The sequence below is a fragment of the Somniosus microcephalus genome, chromosome 7 (genome assembly GCF_052327205.1).
Source record: "Somniosus microcephalus isolate GS21.2 chromosome 7, FLI_Smic_1.0, whole genome shotgun sequence".
NCBI lineage: Eukaryota > Metazoa > Chordata > Chondrichthyes > Squaliformes > Somniosidae > Somniosus > Somniosus microcephalus.
The window spans coordinates 64,457,716-64,478,219 of record NC_140993.1 but is presented as its reverse complement, the minus strand read 5'-3'; the positions used below and the strand labels follow the sequence as shown (position 1 = coordinate 64,478,219).

At 44.9% G+C, this 20,504-nt stretch overlaps 1 protein-coding gene across 1 annotated transcript in view; it reads right to left on the bottom strand.

Moving 5' to 3' along the window:
• Nucleotides 1-345: 345 nt before the first annotated feature.
• ptpn23a (protein tyrosine phosphatase, non-receptor type 23, a) overlaps nt 346-20,504 on the bottom strand; it is a 118,099-nt gene continuing 97,940 nt past the window's right edge. The window contains exons 21-25 of the mRNA XM_085992513.1: nt 19,431-19,615; nt 18,789-18,893; nt 15,275-15,413; nt 7,571-7,684; nt 346-6,009 (exon numbers count right to left, since the gene is read on the bottom strand). Of these exons, the coding sequence (XP_085848639.1) occupies nt 5,383-6,009; nt 7,571-7,684; nt 15,275-15,413; nt 18,789-18,893; nt 19,431-19,615 (1,170 nt within the window). The 3' untranslated portion in view covers nt 346-5,382. The remainder of the gene's footprint in view (nt 6,010-7,570; nt 7,685-15,274; nt 15,414-18,788; nt 18,894-19,430; nt 19,616-20,504) is intronic.

Sequence of the window (20,504 nt, the reverse complement as noted above, 5' to 3'; positions counted from 1 at the left end):
AATAGACGCTTCACCAATTTAAACCTAGGGAGGACAGAGAGCTGGTCAAAGCATTCCTGTAGCCTAATACATGGCCCAAGCAACCTCCTAAAAGTACCATAACAGGCTCAGGTTTGATCCCTGGTCCATACGGAGTTAGCTGCTCTCAGTAAAGACAGCAACAGAAGCACTATAATTGACAGCACTGAATTATATAAAAACCCAAACAATAACTGCTGGAAACTGCATAGATTTAGATATCAGGATGGGCGCTAGGCTCCAGTGCTGATGTGCACACATGACCAGCAATAGTCAGGAGTTCTGGCGTGTGGGTGGAGGAGTGGTTCCAAATAACCAGACACAAGGTAATCAAATAGTTATTTATAGCACAATTATATTACAGTGGAATGTACCATTGAAATTTAGTGTTTGTTATTGGACAATGTACACATGCAAGAGATTGATCAGTCTCATTAAAGACCCAACACCCAGCCGCGACCCCCACCCCCCTTCACAATGTGCTAAACTAAGACAGTGAATCACAATGAACTGCCACATATCGCTGTGCTGATAGCACAGAATTCCAGGCTTTAAAGGTAACAAGAAGGATTACTGTATACAAAAGAACAAAGATTAAAGGAAAATGGTTAAGAGCTGTAAACAAAGGAATGGAAACTCACATTTTTCAGAATAGTAGAGCAATATCTTTTACAAACTAAAATTAAACCAATTAATAAAGCTACCTCGTACGACTCGTTAGTAATTCTTTGCGTAATGATGCAGTACTTTGTGCAGAGCGGAGGTGCACAACCCACAATGACACAGTTTGCAAGGTCTAAAGAGCAATTTAAAAAATAACAGATTGTAGTGCGGATGGCAGTTCAGTTTCAGGGTTCGGTTACGAGTTTCCTCCCTCCCCCAACACCCATCCCAACCTGAGCCCAAACACTTGTGACTGTGCACCCAAAAAAGACCTAAATTCACTCAGATGTAAAGAGGACTAGGCTGGTCTGGCCAGACACCAATCGCCACTGAACTCAAACTTGGATCGAAGCCATTGAAATGAGGTCAGCAGTTAGTGCAAATTGACTCATCCCCAAGTTCGAGGCTTTGCCTCCTCCTCCAATTTTTGGAATGAGATCAATTTCTAATTGTTTGCCACCAAAATAATGGCATGTTTCAAGAAATAGGTTCTCAAGTTTCTGGGGAAAAAAGGGTGAGGTGTCAGGGCCTCCCATTATTGTGCTCCCCTCCTGATTGTTCCCTAGATCCAGAGGCTAAATGAGGGCTAACAGGAAGGAGAAGGAATGTAAATGGCCAGAATCAATTTGTGTCACTCTGCAGTCTGGTAATCTTGAGACATAGTGTGATTCCGGGGTAGGGCCTATACTCAGTTGCACAGACAGCAGCGCAGGCTTTTTCTCCCCATCCCTCCCTCACAGACTGTTTTTTGGCCCAAACTGAGTTGGAAGTAATGTTATAATCACATTGTAAAACCAGTTAGCACAATTCAACTGCATCCAATATTCTTATATCTAATGTCATTTTAACGTAGACTTGCTGATTAATTTAAAGACACCAGTGACAAGTGTACTCTCCCAATTGAAGCGATCAGTCCCATAGTGAAAGACCTTCACCTGGAGTATGTTTTAAAACAAGGCTTTACTGCACCCATACCAATTCCCTATAGGAAAAATTTGACTTGAATTAATACCCTTAAATGTTGTACTAAAACACTTCTTGCGTGATACATCAAATTGTTTCTGCCACTACCGCCAGTAACAGACTTGCGCCCATTCTACTGTTGCACAGTTGAAAATATTCACTAGATGTAACCCAAGTTCAGAAGGACAAAATCTCGAATTGTCCTGAGGATGTTCTTCTGCAGTTCAAGTGGACCCAGTGAGAACATTTATTCCCCATCTTCCACTGCCCTCTCCCCCACCCACCCACCCACCACTGGACTCTATTGCAACCCAACTGTGCATTTCAGATAGAATATGAGGAGAGCCTTGAAACAATAGAAATTCCACTCATAACTCACTTGCAGTTATCAAGTCAGTTCACCTATAAGATTATAATGTCCCACAGCTCTCTTTATAGGTTGAAACAAAATAAAAACACAGCAAAATCGACTCAACTAGATTATAGTCTCTGATGTGACCCATCCGAAGTACAAACATAGACAATCTAACAATGCAACTTTTCCTCCTCCTTTGACCTCATACGTACTAGTAACGATTTTTCAATCTGTTCTATGATGCATACTGTGTGCTTTCCATAAGTGGTTAACTCCAAGTATTGAGATGATTTTTTTTTTTTAATGTCATAAGGCACTTCTGAAATGCAAGTGCCATTTTACTGAAAATCTGGGCAAACTTGGTACCTGAAATCTTTGGCTTTTAAAATGTTTCAATTACATAGGAAGACCAATTTAGAAAAATGATGATAAAAAGTGAGGGTGGTGGAACACCAAAAGGGGTATCAAAGGCCTGGGAATCTGGTACTTCAATCTAGGTAATCCAATCCTATCTACACTTGTATTTCTGACTCACTAGTTTGTCCTGTTTGAACTTGGTGGGCCAGGAGGTTTAAAACTAGTTGTTCTTGGCACAGGCTTACTGGTGGAAAAAATCTTTAATCAGAAAACCAAGATCTGTTAATACCAGCAAGTTGAGATGGATACAAATCACTGAACATGGATTTAAACTTTGATGTTTTATTTCTGCAATGCTTCTTTTCATAAATCAAAAAGTCTGCTATCTACATTTAAACAGGACACCAGCAAAAGGTAAAGTACTCAGATTACTACCCATTCCCCTTCCCAGTTTTCACCTTTTATCATTATTGACACACACATCTAGTTTGTGTTTGAACGCCTGCACTGTAATTGTGTATGAAGTCTGGGGTACTGCTCTGTCTCTACTGGGAACAGTGAGCCCACAAGCAGAAACTTACCAATACATCAGCAGTCTGTAATACACCAAGGTAAAGTGGTGTTACATGCAGCCGACATGTTGCTTCACTGAGGCATGATCCCCACAATCCCTGTACTATTGTGACAGAGAGGCACAAGTTGGAATGGGGTGAGGGATATGACAGAAAGAGGGAACAAACCTGTGACAAGAGGTAGAACTGTGACCCTAAAGAGCCGGTCAACTGTCTTATGTCTGAGATAGTGCACAATGGCCCAAGAGGGAGGGAAAAAAAACATAAAATTGTTGCAAATTTAATTGTTCTTTAAAAAATTTAACAGCCATTAAAAAAAGCAGGAAGGTGAAAGCGGAGCTCCCAGACTGCCACCTGCTAAACAGTTGAAGAAATAGCAAAGGGCTGAAATGTAACTGGAAATACCAGAAGGGTAAAGCAATTCTAATGTGTTTTCAGACACTTGCTCTGAACAAGGATTTGGTTTGTTGTTACAGGTATAGTTTAGTGTAAGTGGTGTTGGTTTTAGTTTTGCATAACCCTGTAAAAATTAATTGTTTGGGACAAGCTCTGCTGCCAATTGAAATGATGTTTAATAGCACCCAAGTGCCAAGCAACTACCCAAGTCACATTTCCCCATCTCCTCCCTACAGAACTCTTCCTCCTCCCTTGCCAGCTGATAGCCAACTTTTACCTCTAGTTATTGAGAGCGCAACGTACCAGGTTTCTCAAAGTGTAAGTCATTCAAGAACATTATTGCAGACTTCCTAATGGTACTCGGAGAAAGTCGCATTTTAAAACTGGCCACTAATCTCACTAAGTTCATGGGCTTTTGGAAGCACAATAGACTGGAAGCTGTTTTTTTAAACAACAGGAATGAATGTGTTTCCAATGAGAAGGGTAATTACACTACACTCGCAGCATTCCATACTATCAAAACTGTCGCTGTAATGCATCTACGGAATTTATCCATCACATTGGCGGCTTGGAAAACGGAAGAGCAACAGCAGAGGCTCAGCGGTCAATGAGTCTCCGTGCATGGGTGGCAGGATCGACACACTGCTCAGCTACCCCTGGACCAGCAGTGTATGTAGCTTGGCAGTGGCACTGTGGCAGGCCTCCGTCGGGCTCTCGACATCATTTAGTTTGTATTCTGACGTGATTGAGTGACCCGTTTACACAAGACCTGAAAGTGGAACGGAAGCCGAGGCTGTGGGAGTTGGAGCTGAAGCTGCAAGAGATTCTTGGCAGCAACAAGCATTGCTATTAAACAAAGATGATCTGAGAGCAGACAAACTATCCACCTGGGTATTTGCACAAGGCTGAAAGATTCAGCACCTTTGAATGGTGTTGGAAGAGAGATCATCAGACAGTCCACTCACCTGGAAGAGATGATCTCAGTCAACATTGAATTTTGACATTGCTGGTCAGCACGGATCGGTCCCCAATATCAGGGAAAGTCCCCGGCGGACTTTCAAAACACGGTTGTGACTTAGCACTAGTGGCGCACATGGAGTTGAAGTAAAATTGTTTCTGGCCTTTGATCAGTGTCACACTCACTGTCTAGACTTAACACAGGAAGGGTACAGACTTGGGCAAGGTACTGTAGGATGGCCAGTACCTGTGGAACCGCACCAGAGCACGGGTCAGTACCTTCAGGAAGAGTATTTGAGAAAACTTGAGGGAAATAAATGAAGCTTGTCATCTAACAAATCCCTTCAAATAAAAAGTCACTGACAATCTACTGGAAAGCAGCATTGACTGGCACTGGAGAGAAAACAACCTTTCCAAGTAATGGGGAGGGCATAAAGCGTGGCAAAGACTCAACATTTAAGATGCTCGAGGGGAAGAGACTTACATCATCGAGGACCAAATCCAGAGGGTAATGGGCAAAGATGTCTTAGTGTGTCTCCAGGCAAAACAGGGGCCACACAAACACTGGGAATAAGAGTTTCAAAGGCCTTCAAAAGGACAAAATGAAGGATGTGGGAACTTTCCAGGCCATTACTTTTTTTTTTAATTTTTAAATTAAAACAAATTCCTGTGTGGGATTTCAGGAGCAGATCCTGAGCAGAGGGTGGAGTGAGTCTCAACATAGCAAAATTCTCCTGTCTCAATAGACCAGGCAAACAAATGTCGACATTTGGAAATAGATTTCTGCCCCGGATCAGTGGGGGAGATGGTAGTTTAAATATACTCAAGCATGTAAGCAAGAATTTACTACTATCTGCACCAATAGTAGGTTTGAAGGGAACTGGCAATTCCTAATCTTTGTACATTCAGGACTTGCTCATGATACAGGGCTGGGCACTGCTCTTTCCAGTTTACATGCAACGAGCTGGCAGTTAATTTCTCTGTCCCTATTTTGCAGACTTCCAAACGAAGGCCGATCAGGTTTCTTGTTACCCTGCCCTTTTTAAAAAAAAAAGCATCCTGCAAGTCCCAAGAACTCTGGTCCATCATCCTGGGAGATGATCACGTTTTGTTTAGAGTCCAGAGTGGATCCAGAAGGCTCAGGGGGTCCTCGCCGGTGTGAGTGGCCTGAAGGCCCTGGCCATCCTGGGGCTGCAAGAAGTTGTGTTTGCTGATCTTCTGCCTGTTCCGGGGATTGGTGTCCAGGGTGAAGGCCTCTGCGGTCAAGGATGCCAAAAGATCCAGCGAGGTAGCCTTGCTGTCTGCGCTCGCTACGTGGTTGGTGGCGTCCGGCTGAGAAGTGACTGGGTGATTCCCTAGGCCCACTTTCATTTTATCCAGCTCTTGGGTTGAATCACAACTCTCCAAGCTCACTTCGTTTGTTTCTGCAGCCAATGATCGAGTTGATGGTGCAATCTGTGATGGTGCAGTCGGTTCTGTCACTGCACTGGTGACCTCAACTATCAGGTCCTGCTGTAGCAGATTATCGGCAGATACTGGTAAGGCAGCAGTCTGAGAATCAGACCACATACCAAAACTCGGGTCAAATGAAGGCAATGAGTTCGGTTTGCCATCTCCAATGATTCCAGCGGACGTCTTGATGCTGAGCTTTGCAATGGTGGCTTGGATGGAACTAATTGGCAAATCGCCTCCGAGTACCAAGTCCTGCGATTCCTGGCGGGTATAAACCTGCAAGGCAGAAAAGAAACTTGAATGAACTGGAGAGAAAACAGCCCTCTTTCTAACTGAACAAATGCACTCTTCACATACACACAATCCCCCATCTCCCCACCCAGTAGTCCTGATGAGCTACAGTGCTGGCCACTAAATTAAGATTAGAAGAGTAGGCTAATCAGGAAGCAGTGATTCGGTGACACCAAACTTGGGTTTTAGAAGTCTGTAGATTGTAGGAGGAAAAGAGAGGAAGTAGGGAATTTCAGAGTTTGGAAATTCAGGAAATGAATGCAAGTGTAGGAGGCAGTGCAATTTCAAGGATGTAGAGAACAGGAAGACTGTGTATGAGGATGCATTTGAAACTTTAAAATGGAATGAAAGTTCAGAAGAGCAAAAATGACCAGTTAATCTATTTTGGTGGTGTTAGTTGAGAAATGAATATTGGCTGAGATAGTGGAAAATCTTCCTGCTTGTGTTCAAATAGTGCCATCGGAACTTTTACAGGCAGATGGAGTCTTGGTTTACTGTCACATCCGAAGGCGGTACCTTCTATAGTGCAGCACTCCTTCAGTACTGCACTGAAGTGCCAGCCTAGAATATGAACTCTAGTCCTGGAGCAGAGCTTGAACCCTCCAATTTCTGACCCAGAGGCGAGAGTGCTCCCAACCGAACCAAGCTAGCACTGCTGTAGAAAGTACAAAATCAAAATGGGTTCTGTAGCCTTTTGTGGGTTGTTCTGGAGTAGAAGTTATTGCTATACAACATTCACTGTACCCTTAGTTGCATGAGGTACCCACCACAAACACAGTTCCCTAGCCACCATCTGAGGTTGAACCAAACTTATCACAACCATGGCATCCTATTTGACTCCAAGCTGTACTTATATCCTTACATCTTCTCCATCACCAAACAAGCCTACTTTCACCTCTAACATCATCCCTTCACCCTGCCTCAGCTCATCTGCTGCTGAAACACCCATCTATGTCAGTTACCTTTAGACTCGACTATTCCACTGCTCGCCTGGTCAGCCTCCCACCTTGCACCCTCTGTAAACTTTGAGCTCATCCAAAACTCTGCTGCCTGTATCCTAACTTGCACCATCCTGCTCACCCATCACCCTTGTGCTCACTGACCTACACTGGTACCTGGTCTGGCAGAACCATTGGCATCTAGTATGGCAGAGCTATGATTTTAAAATTCTCATCCTTGTTTTCCAATCCCTCCATGACCTCGCCCCACCCTATCTCTAACTTCCTCCAGCCCTACAACTCTGAGCTCCTCCAATTCTGGCCTCTTGTGTTACACTGATTTTCATCACACCAGATGTGCCTTCAGTTGCCCAGGCCCCAAACTCTGAAATTCCCTCTGCCTCTTGCTCCTCCTTAAACTTACCTCTGACCAAGCTTTGGTCACCTATGCTAATATCTTATGCGGCTTGGTGTCAAACTTCGTTTGATAACATTCCTGTGAAGTGCCTTGTGATGTTTTACTATGTTAAAGGCGCTATATAAATGCAAGTTGTAGTAGTTTCAGAAATACGATGAAGCACTCTATAAATACAAGTCTATTTATGTACCTTCTGAGAAGAACTGGTGGGTGCTTTGCTGGAAAAGCTAGTGATAACTCCATGCCTCAGTAGAACGTGCTCCACGTGCTTGAGGATGGCTTCATAGCAGAATTTTAGTTGGAGCTATAAACCATAAAACAACATAGATCAGAATAAAAGCAGCTGTCTCCAAGAGTTGTATTTCTTGTACATGTATACATCGACACTCTCCCCAAAACACAGTTGCCGGAATCTGGAAAGTGCACTTCATCAAACCAGCCAACAATACAGTAAATTATTTAAATAGACAAGGTTTCTATGGAGTACAATATTTCTCTGTACATAAAGTGGTTGATAGGCTCAGCCAGCGTTGGGAGGAGGGGGCGAGCCTACGGTTCCGCACCAGCAGAGTGTAGTGTATGTACCTTTAAGAGGAACTATGTTTTTGAAGCCCTTGTATACTGTAGTACCAGTAGTGACCACTCGGGTATATAAGCCTGTGTGGCATCTTGTGTTGTTAGTTCACCTCCAGACTTTGTTCAGTAAACACTTGTTAAATCAACTCCTGCATTCCGTGTCTCCATTAACACACGGATCTAACAGTGGCGACGAGTTAGAAACGAACTTACCTGCAATTCGGCAGCACCTCAAGGGGATCGATTCCTCAGACGAAGGTCTAAGCCAGAAGCAAGAAGAAGAAAAAACTCGAAGAAACGCGAAAACGAGGGCCAGGCTTGGTCTCCAGTCTGTGGTTTCCCCAGCTAAACGGGCTGGTGGCAGGTAGTGCACTGATCCTTCCTGGGCTGCGGCGGGCTAGAGCTCTATCGGGTGGCTCTGCAACGGGGCCGGGCAGTGAGTCGGGAAGCCGAAGCAAAGAGAGAGAGAGAGAGAGAGAGAGGGTGGAGCACTCAAGGCGCGGCCGGTGCTGCAAAACAGGTCGGCATTCGGACCGAGCAGAGGGAGGGGAAAGTCCCAGAGGGTCCGCTCCACGACGGGAACGGTTCTCCAAGTAACGGAGAAACTATTGAAGCGATATATAAAAAAAAATAGAAATACCGCAAAAAGCTGCAGGTCGCAACGGGAACCGCGGAGAACAGCGTTGGCAGCAGCGGGAAGCGCCATCTTAACTCGGCGGGGAAGAAAGAAAAGCGCGGGACACGCCATTTTAGATTTTCAAGATGCCGAAGACTGGCAATATTACTGCTTTCGATAGTGATATAGAAGATTGGACCACATATGTGGAAAGAGTGGAGGTATATTGCAAGGCGAATGAAGTAGCGGATGATAAAAAGGCATCGGTACTTCTAAATCTGATGGGCGCAAGGACATACGGGCTGTTACGAAACTTGATCACTCCAGCCAAACCGATGGACAAGAATTTTAAGGAGATTGTTGATACCTTACAGGAGCACTTAAACCCAACACCGCTGCTGATAGCAGAACGATTCAAATTCTTCAGGAGGAATCAGCACAAGAATGAAAGTAACGCTGATTACCTCACCGAATTACGAAAGCTGTCAAAGCACTGCCAATTCAGGGCAGGACTGGCAGATTCTCTACGAGACAAATTCGTCTGTGGTCTCCTAAGCAAAGGAACACAGAAAAGACTACTTTCTGAGAAAGATTTGACACTGGACAAGGCGTTCAGCGTGGCTGTATCATACGAAGCAGCAGCAAGAGGAGCTGCAGAGATACAGCAAAAGCCACAGGACTTCGGCACCCATGAAATGACACGGGGTTTCGAGAGATGTTATCGCTGCGGCAGATCCACCCATGACCAGGACTGCTGGTTCAAGGACAAAGCATGCAGGCAATGCGGAAAGATGGGACACATTGCACGTGTATGCAGATCTGGAAAGAAATCCGCTGACAGTAAAAAAGTTAGTAAGGAAAAGTACAGAAAGGTACAAATGATGACTGACAGTAGCTCCGAAGACCAGAAGAGCGATAGCGACTCCGGAAACAAGAGACTAAGCTGTCTCAAATTACATAATGTAATTGCCAAAGAAGATTACCAGACCATTTGGGTAACCCTCACGATAGCGGGGTCCCCAGTCAAAATGGAGCTAGATACAGGATCAGCTCTGACCGTCATGAGTCGACGGGATTACGAGCGGCTATTTCCGCATATACCTTTGAAAGACACATCCACTGTCTTGAAGACATATACGGGGCAGAAAGTATACCCCAGAGGGAAAATAAGGGTGCCTGTTGTATACAACGGCAAGGAAATACAGAAGTTGTATTTATACGTTCTGCAAGATGGTGGTCCACCGTTGTTGGGACGTGAATGGATCAGAAAGATACATTTAGACTGGCACGCCATTCAGGCACTGACGGTGACCAGTAAGAAAAAAAACGATGATGACGTCATACCTGGACGATTAAAAGAAATCTTGGCTAACGCCAAAGAAGTGTTTCAACAGGAACTAGGAACCCTGAAAGGCGTCACCGCCTCAATAAAAGTGGAAGATGCGGCAATTCCCAAGTTTAAGGCAAGGCCGGTGCCATACGCAATTCGTCCAGCCGTCGAGGCAGAGCTGGAGAATTTGGAAAAAGCAGGCGTGTTATCCAAGGTAGATTGGAGCGAGTGGGCAACACCCATCGTCCCGGTCATGAAGAAAACGTTGAATAATGATAAATCTGAAGAACAGAGAACAGTTCGCATCTGTGGGGACTTCAAGGTGACTGTAAACCCGATTCTTCACACGGTACAGTATCCTCTTCCGAGGATAGAAGATATTTTCGCCTCACTATCCGGAGGGAAACGTTTCACCAAAATTGACTTAGCACAGGCACATCTACAGATGGAGGTTGAGGAGGCCTCTAAAAAGTATCTCACGATAAACACACACACAAAGGCCTGTACCAGTACAATCGACTGGTTTTCGGAGTGGCATCAGCTCCGGCTATCTGGCAAAGAGCTATGGAGCAAGTCCTGCAAGGGATTCCGGGGACTCAATGCTACCTAGACGACATCCTTGTAACAGGAGAAAACGACAACGAGCACCTTGCCAACTTGGAGCAGGTGCTCACGAGGCTGAGCGAACGGGGCCTACGAGCAAATCGCCCCAAATGCGAATTTTTCCAGAAACAAATATCACATTGCGGCCATGTCATTAACGAAGGGTTGCATAAGTCACCTGAAAAAATTGAAGCGGTCGTAAAGGCCCCAGCGCCTGAAAATGTCTCACAATTAAGGTCGTTCCTGGGATTAGTAAATTACTATCATAAATTTTTACCAAATTTGTCGACGGTTCTGCACCCGCTTAACGCACTGCTACAAACGGGAGTAGTTTGGAAATGGAGCGAAGACTGTAAACGTGCCTTCCATAAATGCAAAGGCTTGATCACGTCCAGGGAAGTGTTGGCTCATTACAACCCATCACTGCCAATCAGACTGGCGTTCGATGCATCCCCTTACGGCGTGGGAGCGGTATTATCGCATAGATTCCCTGATGGCTCAGAGCGGCCGATAGCTTTTGCGTCACGCTCATTGAACTCAGCTGAGCGTAACTATGCCCAGATCGACAGGGAGGCACTCAGCCTGGTGTGGGGGGTGAAGAAATTCAACCATTACCTACACGGACAAAAGTTTACCTTGTTGACTGACCATCAACCCCTCGTCTCCATATTCAACCCTAAAAAGGGTTATGACAGCGCAAAGGCTACAGAGGTGGTCCCTTTTCCTAGGGGCACACCAATATGACAGAGTACAAAGGAACAAAACAGCATGGGAATGCTGACGGGTTATCACGCCTACCGTTCCCAACGGTGGAAGAGGCGCCTGCAGTGGACCCAGTGGAGATATTCCACTCGATCATAGTGGAATGTCTACCGGTGACAAATTCTACCATTGAAAAGGAAACGCGAAATGACCCGACTCTCTCACGAGTCTACGATTTAACGGTGAAGGGATGGCCAGCACATGGCGAACCACTGTTGCCAGCATTCTCGCAAAGAGGAGAACAGCTGTCAGTGTGCCGAGGAACCTTGATGTGTGGATCCAGAGTGGTGATTCTACCCAAACTCAAGGATAGAGTGCTAAAGGAGCTTCACGAGGGGCATCTGGGTGGAGTGAAAATGAAGAACTTAGCCAGAGCATTTGTGTGGTGGCCAGGTATCGATGGAGACATCGAAGAAATGACCAAGAGCTGTCTAGGATGCCAGAAGGTCCAAAACACCCCCCCACAAGCCCCTCTACCATCCATGGGAGTGGCCCTCATCTCCATGGCAAAGGGTACATATCGACTTTGCTGGTCCATTTATGGACTCAATGTTCTTAATCGCGGTGGATGCACACTCCAAGTGGCCGGAGGTAATAAAGATGTCCTCCACCACCACCACAGAAAAAACCATCACAGTATTAAGGACCATATTCGCCAGGAATGGGCTGCCTGAACAGATCTGTTCTGATAATGGACCGCAATTTGTATCTGAAGAATTCAGGAAGTTCTTAAAAAACAATGGGGTTAAGCACTACACGTCCGCCCCATACCATCCCGCCACCAATGGATTGGCTGAAAGGTTTGTCCAGACCTTCAAGAAGGCCATAAAGGCCATGGGTAATGAAGACATAAATCTACAACATAAGGTAGATAACTTCTTGTTTGCGTACAGGAATGCAACACATGTGGTTACAAACCAAACCCCCGCCATGATGTTTTTCAATAGAAGCCTAAGATGCCGGCTGGATTTGGTCAAGCCAAACGTCAGAAGGGACGTAGAGAACCGGCAATTTCAAAGCATGAATGAAAGGCCAACTAGAACCTTCCAGATAGGTCAACCAGTTTTGGCCCGGGACTACCGTACCGAGAATGGCAGCCTGGAACTATTTGCACACGACTAGGACCGCTGATGTATACCGTGGACATTGGAGAAAGCATAATAAGGCGCCATGCTGACCAGATCATAGAGTCATCCGAAAAAGGACAACCTACACCACAACTCTATACGCCTAGTGATGAAGCAGAGATACCCATAGTATCTACCTCCGATCCGGTGATAATGGAACCAGATGAACCCGACACTAGCATTGAAGCCGAATCGACCTTGCCAAAAGAACCTACTACACCACCGAGGCGTTAGCCGGACCGAGTCAGGAAGCCTCCAGAGAGACTGAATTTGTAATTGATTAACTTCAGCAAATGTGTATATTATTGTTCTTGTAAAAATGTTATTTAATGATTACTTAAAATGTTATGTACTATTTATCTAAAAGGGGAGGAATTGTAGTGTATGTACCTTTAAGAGGAACTATGTTTTTGAAGCCCTTGTATACTGTAGTACCAGTAGTGACCACTCGGGTATATAAGCCTGTGTAGCGTCTTGTGTTGTTAGTTAACCTCCAGACTTTGTTCAGTAAACACTTGTTAAATCAACCCCTGCATTCCGTGTCTCCATTAACACACGGATCTAACACAGTGTATGCAGAAAATCTGCGCAACATGACATTTACTGGTATCACTCAAATGGCCACGGTGAGCTGGCAGAGTGAATGTCAGCAGACAATTTGATGGCACTGGGGCCATAGCCAAAGCCAATCTTGCGGTCACCCAACATCCAATCATGCATACATTCTAAAGGGAGCATTGGGGGGTGGGGTGAGTAGGAGGGAGACATCAACTACTAATTCAGCCCAGAGTAGGAATCACCTGCCGTGGGCAGTGGCTTTAATAAAAAGTAATATAAATGAATCATCACTCTGTAAAAACATACTGTATTTTGGATTTTTTTTTCCTATCTGCTGTGACATAGTGTATTGATCAACCTACAATAATTTGGATTAGCTTGCAAGTGATTTTTTTTTCTAAGAGAGAAATTGATCATGATAAAAATGTAATTTGCAGAATGTGAAATGCATGAGGTAAGTGTTTTGGCAAATAAAGTACACCTACACACATTTTACAAATGACATACAAGTCTGATGACAAATACATGTAGTGGAGAGAGGCATTTTGTCAAGTTTGCATTCCTATCATATTTGGCATCACTCTCCCAAATACATGAAGCTCATAAAAAAAAAAATTCAGCCTCAAGCTAATTTCTAGGAGATTGAGTTCACAACGACCATTTTAGTCATGAACTGACCGTGTCATTTAGATGCCACAAGGTTGGCTGGAGTGTTGGAAAATCATTAAAAAAACTTCACACTGGAGAGGTTTTGGGGCTGCCAGAGTTTGTAGTTACAGTATATTGGTAGGGCTACGCATGATCGGAAAATTCTTAACATTGACATTTGCTGAAGTAGCCACATGTACATTTTCCAAAAGCTGGTAACTTATATTCACCCCAAACAGGAAAAAAAGAGACATCACTTTTTCCTGAAAGTGAGAAGTAGAGACTACCCAGCACTTTACTATAACTCACCATATCTGCAGTATCTCTCCTTCCAATTCATTCCCACCTTCCCTGAAGGCACAACTCTCTTAGCGGGTACAGTTAAATATGCACCGGCATCTTGCTCAAGTTGACATTCCTAGTGTCAGAGCTCGGAGCACTAAGCCCAATCGTAGAGCCCTATTCCATGGGCCAGTCACAGATCAGCGAACTTAACACAGACCAGGAATCAAACCATGGATCATCTTGATCTGTTTCACAGGCATGAGCCACAAATTATGCAGAGATCTTGTGTCTTGGATGATGGCAATTAGCCAGTCCCACACCCAACCAATTACATCTCAAGTGTGCAGTAGTTCCAAACCAATTACAGGAAACTTTTTTATCCGGCACCGACGGGACCGGCGTGGTGCCGGTGGATCAAAAAGTCCGGATTAGAGAGAGGTATACTTACTAAGGTACGAGAGCCCCATACACGGCCACAGATCCAGGCGTCCCTGTTGCATGGCAACAGGTGCAGGAACCCCGGTTACACGGCCACTAATATGAAGTAAAACTTACCTGAACCTACTCCTGAATTTTGCCGGTTAAGAGATTTCCGGTTATTTAGGTGCCGGTAAAAAGAGTTTCCTATACTTGCAAAATCTTAGCTTGTGTTTTTGTCTTGCGAGATTAGAGAAGCACAAAATGCACGTGATTTCCAATCAGATCGCTAACCACAATTTACTAGAATGCCACCTTTTACAGTGGAACCATTTCTAGTCTGCTGATGACACTTTTTTTTGGATATCATCGCAACATGTTAAAATAGTTTTAGAAATGTCAGAAGGTAGTTCTTCCAATGGGTAAATGGGCTGCCCAGAGTAATACTAGCTGTACAGATCAGAAGATGCCAGATATGATCTCGGTTTTATGCTGATTTTGGCTGCTGATGGTGATGGTATGGCTCAAAGGAATGGTTACTTGAGCAAGATATCGGAGGGCTGCCACATCTCAGCAAGAGTCAACTCCTTCAGAAGAGGAATGGAAAGTTAGGGGACAAAATAAAAAAAGGACTTTATAAAAAGGTCACAATCTAGAATTAGGTGTTTCACTCTCTCCAATATGTAGCATTCCCCTTCAAATTTGATAAGAACATAAGAAATAGGAGCAAGAGTAGGCCATTTGGCCCTTCTGAGCCTGCTCTGCCATTCAATAAGTTCATGGCTGATCTTCTACTTCAACTCCACCTTCCTGCACTATCCCCATATCCTTCGGGTCCCTTAGTAACCAAAATTCTGTGATGTTCAAGAGAAGACGCCGACATCTTGTTTTTAAGAAGCAACAGGGTGAAACACTTATGTATTGTCCCCTCAAGATGCTCAAGTGACAAGAAAGTAATCCCCACCGCCTCACCTTGTCTTGAAGCATATGCTTCCTCTGCTGCCTCATTTTCCTCACAATCTGAGACATGTCCGGGATCCCGTTACCAGCCTCTACTTCCTGTACAGCTGCGTAGACAAGACAGAAAGCGCCAGTTCTTCGAACTCCAGAGCTGAAAGAATATCAGATCAACACTTATTTTAGGTGAACCAGTTGTCTGACATACATGGAAAGTCATCACCAGATTTAAGAGTCTGAGAAATCTATACCCAACTGTCGTATTCTATTTGCCTAGTATGGAATGCATCCGCTCTCCATGCAGGGGGACACACAGCACAGGTTAGCAAAGCCAGGATTTAGAGATCCTCCCACCCACCCCCATAGTGAATGCAGGGGTACAGGTGGAGTTTAATCAATCAGAACTGCACAATGCATTGGAGTCACTATCCAGCTAGGGATATCATAGCTGTTGAGACATTGGCTTGCAGGGTTAGCTGCAGCTGTGTGGGAAGAATTACAGCTACCAGGACAAGTCTAACCTTCCAGGTTCCATGAAAGAGCCAGACTGCCTGGCCAATAATCCAGAGTACCTGGAGTATTGTGGACCTCCATAACTCAGGCAGCCCCTCAAGCCTGTGTCGCCATTTAATTAGATCATGGCTGATCTCTACCTCAATTCCATTTAACTGCCTTTGTTCCACATCCCTCGATACCCATACCTAACAAAAATCTCTCAGTCTTCAATATTTCAATTGATCCAGCATCCACAGCCGTTTGGGGGAGAGATTTCTACTATTCTCAGTGGAAAAGTGCTGCCAGATTTTACTCCTAAATGGCCTAGCTCTAATTTTAAGATTATGCCCCCTTTTTCTGGAACCCCCTACCTGAAGAAATAGCTTCTCTGTATCTACTCTATCGAATCCTTTTATCATTTTAAACACCTTGATCAGATCACCCCTGAACCTTCGAAACTCAAGGGAATACAACCCAAGTTTATGCAACCTATCTCCATAATTCAACCCTTTTAGCCCCGGTATCATTTGATATCTGATTACCAAGTCTACCAGAGATGGTTGGCTTGGTTTCAGGCTTCCACTTTTAGATGTGTCACCTTTGTCCCACCTCGACCCCAAAGAGATTACCCCTCCCCAAGGAGGGCACTGATTATCAGACAGCTAACAAGCACTGGTTTGAGATTTCCCTGAATGCAGAGCAGGTCGCACAAGCTTCTCAAGTAGCATTGTGAGCAACACAACTCCTCACAAGATACGAGTCTCATTGCCACCACTCTCCCGGCCACAACAGAGGTACATACCATATGCCACTCATTAGTGGTTCCACCATATGCAGATGTAGAGCTACAACAGCAGCCCATTTGCCCAATCATGCATTCATCAAGCCCTAGTTATTTGTAGCAGTCTTATACAAATTAGTGGCTTCTTAGGCCACTTCAGAGAGCAGTTAAGAGTCAACCATGCTGGTGTAGGACTGGAGTCACATATAGGCTTCAGTGTGCCAGTGCAGCCTTCAGTCGCCTGAGGAAGAAAGTGTTTGAAGACCAGGATCTCAAACCCGGCACTAAGCTCATGGTCTACAGGGCAGCAGTGATACCTGCCCTGCTGTATGCCTCAGAGACATGGACCATATACAGCAGGCACCTCAAAGCACTGGAGAGGTACCACAAACGCTGCCTCCGCAAGATCCTGCAAATCCATTGGCAGGATAGGCGCACCAACGTCAGTGTTCTTGCTCAGGCAAACATCGAAGCTCTGACCAGGCTCAATCAGCTCCGATGGACGGGTCACATTGTCCGCATGCCCGATACAAGACTCCCAAAACAAGCGCTCTACTCGGAGCTCCGGCACGGCAAGAGAGCCCCAGGTGGGCAGAGGAAACGCTTCAAGGACACCCTCAAAGCCTCCTTGAAAAAGTGTAACATCCCCACCGACACCTGGGAATCCCTGGCCCAAGACCGCACAAAGTGGAGGAGAAGCATCCGGGAAGGCGCCGAACACCTCGAGTCTCTTCGCTGGGAGCAAGCGGAAGCCAAGCGCAGGCAGCACACGTCAACCCAAGCACCCCACCCGCCCGCCCCTTCAACCACCATCTGCCCCACCTGTAACAGACTGTAGGTCCCGCATTGGACTAATCAGTCACCTGCGAGCTCATTTTTAACGTGGAAGCAAGTCATCCTCGGTTCCGAGGGACTGCCTAAGAAGATGATGATTGGGTAAGGACGGCAGGTTTCCTTCCCTAAAGGATATTAGCGAACTAATTGCTTATGATAACACCAGCTTTAAAAAAACTGAATTCAAATTCTTAGACTGTCATGCTGGGATTTAACCTCACAATTATTAGTCCACGCCTTTAGATTACTAGCCCAGCAACATAATCACTACACTACCGCACAATATTGACAAGGATATCACCTTAACATAATAGCCATATATTGCTCTAGCAAACAGCCAGCACACACATTTCTGTGCTATAAATAGCTATGATTCTATGCACACGTAGCAGAGGGCAGCGGACAGAGATCGGGAACTGGAACATTAGCCCAGGAGCAGAGGTCAACTGTAGAACCTACCACTGCCCTGGTTGAAATCAGTTAACTCAGCCAGGTGTCAGCCTCAGCTCAGAGATAGCACTCTCAGCTGAGTCAGAGGGTTGTGGGTTCAAGTCCCACTCCAGAGACTGGAGTACATAATCTACCCTGACATTTCAGTGCAGTACTGAGGCAGTGCTGCGCTGTCAGAGGTGCTGTCTTTTGGATCAGACATTAAACCAAGGCCCCATCTGTCCTCTCAGGCGGACGCAAAAGATCCCATGACACAATCTGAAGAGGAGCAGGGGAGTTCTCCCCGGTGTCCTGGCCAATATTTATCGCTCAACCAAGAGTCAAACATATTATCTGGTCATTATCTCATTGCTGTTTATTGGACCTTGCTGTGCACAAACTTTGCTGCCGCATTTCCTACATTACAACAGTGACTACAGTTCAAAAGTACTTAATTGTAAAAGCACTCTGGGACATCCTGAGGCCATGAAAGGCACTGTATAAATGCAAGGTTTTTTTTCTTTCCTTCTTTATTATACTTCTGATTTTTCACAACATCCCAAGCTCCAAATACACCATCCTCCATACTTTTCCTCCTCCCACATCTGTGTGTTGAACTCAAAACTCATCATAATCTATCTTACAGAGCACCTCAACACTGCAGAACTTCTTACTCTGCTTCAGAGTTTCCTTCCTCTTACAAAAATCCAAGCTATTCACCTAATCAGTACTGATTGACTGCATTCTCTTTCTTTTTTTCAACTCTGATCATGGCTTCCCGTGTACCATACCGTTTTAAAAGGGATGGGGAATGGGATTAAGTTAGCACTGAATTTACAGGCTGAATGGGCTCCTTGTGCACTGCAAAGCCCTACAAATTCATCTTGGTTTCTCAATTTAAAAAAAAATTAAGCTGAGGCACTTAAATCCCTCAACATAATATTCCATGCATTCATTCTCCGCCTCCATGAGATCAGAAAACAGGGTTACCTGCAATGGACAACAATGGGTGTATGAAGCGGACGCTGGTGCAGATAGTGTCCATGTACCTCCTGAATAAAACGCAGCAAGTTACTTTTACTGTCTGGCAAGCCCCTACAGAGAAAATAAAAAAATCATTTGTTATTATTTCTACTTTAAATTCAGATATTTTATATAAAATATGCATCAAAAACACAAAAAAGCAAACCCTCAATAAGGTAACAAAGCAGTACAGCATGCTACAGACCCAAATTACTGCACCAAAGGGGTAGAACGCAGTTGGACCTGGTTCCATGGATGCCAGTAACCCTCCAGTATTTTACCCAAGTTCCAAGCCAAGATAGTGAGCATTGGCAGTCCATTTGACTGTAGGGGTTCTAGCACAGCCAAATCTGGCAAACGTGCAATTTTTCCAGTATTAAGTGATCAAGAGCGGCTTGATTTTTCCCACCCTAGTTTAGGGAAGGGAGAGGGTGATGTGGACAAGTGCAGAAAATAAATTGCTACTCTAGCTAAGGTCAAGTAACTCACCAGAGACTGGGAATCAAACTTGAGACCTTCCCAGTCTGCATGGTTTAGTGGACTTAGCTCATTCTGGATACTTTAAACATTCGATTAACAAATAGAGTATGAACAAACAAGCCAACTCACAGCTCAGGCCACGATGTAAACTGCAGGTGAATGATTGTTCGCTTCAGGCTCTGATCGCGGTACTGCAGCCCAATCATTCGCTCCACGTGAGTCTGTGTTATTTTCTGCGTCGTCAGGGTCAAGGTGATTGGTCCATGCACTATCTGTTGGCCTCGCTCTGTTGGGAAGTAACGGATTACCTTTTGCTGTAACAGGAGGAGATTAAATAATGGACAGTGAGACATGTCACCCTGCTCAAAATAAATTTCTTCCACAAAGTGGAATTCCAGTGCCATCACTATTTTTCTAGCAGTGCTACTCAGTAATTCTTTGTGGAGGGCCTCAATCCCAAAAGTTTTGGCCGAGGACTTCTCTGAAAAATGTTCGGATGCACCGTACCCACAGACTTCAGATCTGGATGCACAATTACCCAGTGATTTCAATCATGCCATTGCGGATAGTTGCTGAGCAGATATCAGTTAGCCAAAGAAAGATTAAAAGGGCAAACTGAAGGACACCAATAGTTTTATCAAACAGTTCTATTTTATTAGGTCCCTTTCACTTGTTTCAGAAAAGAGGCTTTTAAACAAATTCAGGGGTGTCGCTGGAAAGGATGGCATTTATTGCCCATTCTTATTTGACCTGAGATGGTGGTGGTGGGTCTTCTTTTGATACAACTGAGTGGATTGCTAGGCCACTTCAAAGGACAATTAAGGAGGGCAATCATGTTGGTGTGGGACTAGAATCGCATATAGGCTAGACCAGGCAAGGACAGATTTCCTTCCCTAGGCATTAGCAAACCAGTTGGGTTTTTACAACCTTCCAACAGCTTCATGGTCACTTTTACTGATACCAGCTGCAGGCTTTCTTGTAATTTTCAGACCGTGTTCCCAAATTTCAACATCTGGCATTGGAACCCTGCCCACACGTTGCCCATTGTTAGAAGTCATAGGTGAAATGTGTGGACAGAACAACCCCATCTGTCAGATTCTCTCCCCTGCTCTGCCTGAATGAGTCACCTCCTTGTTAAGCAACCAGCACCTGTAAAACTGTTGTCCAAGTGGCCATGCTTCATGTGAGCCCAAACAGTGAATA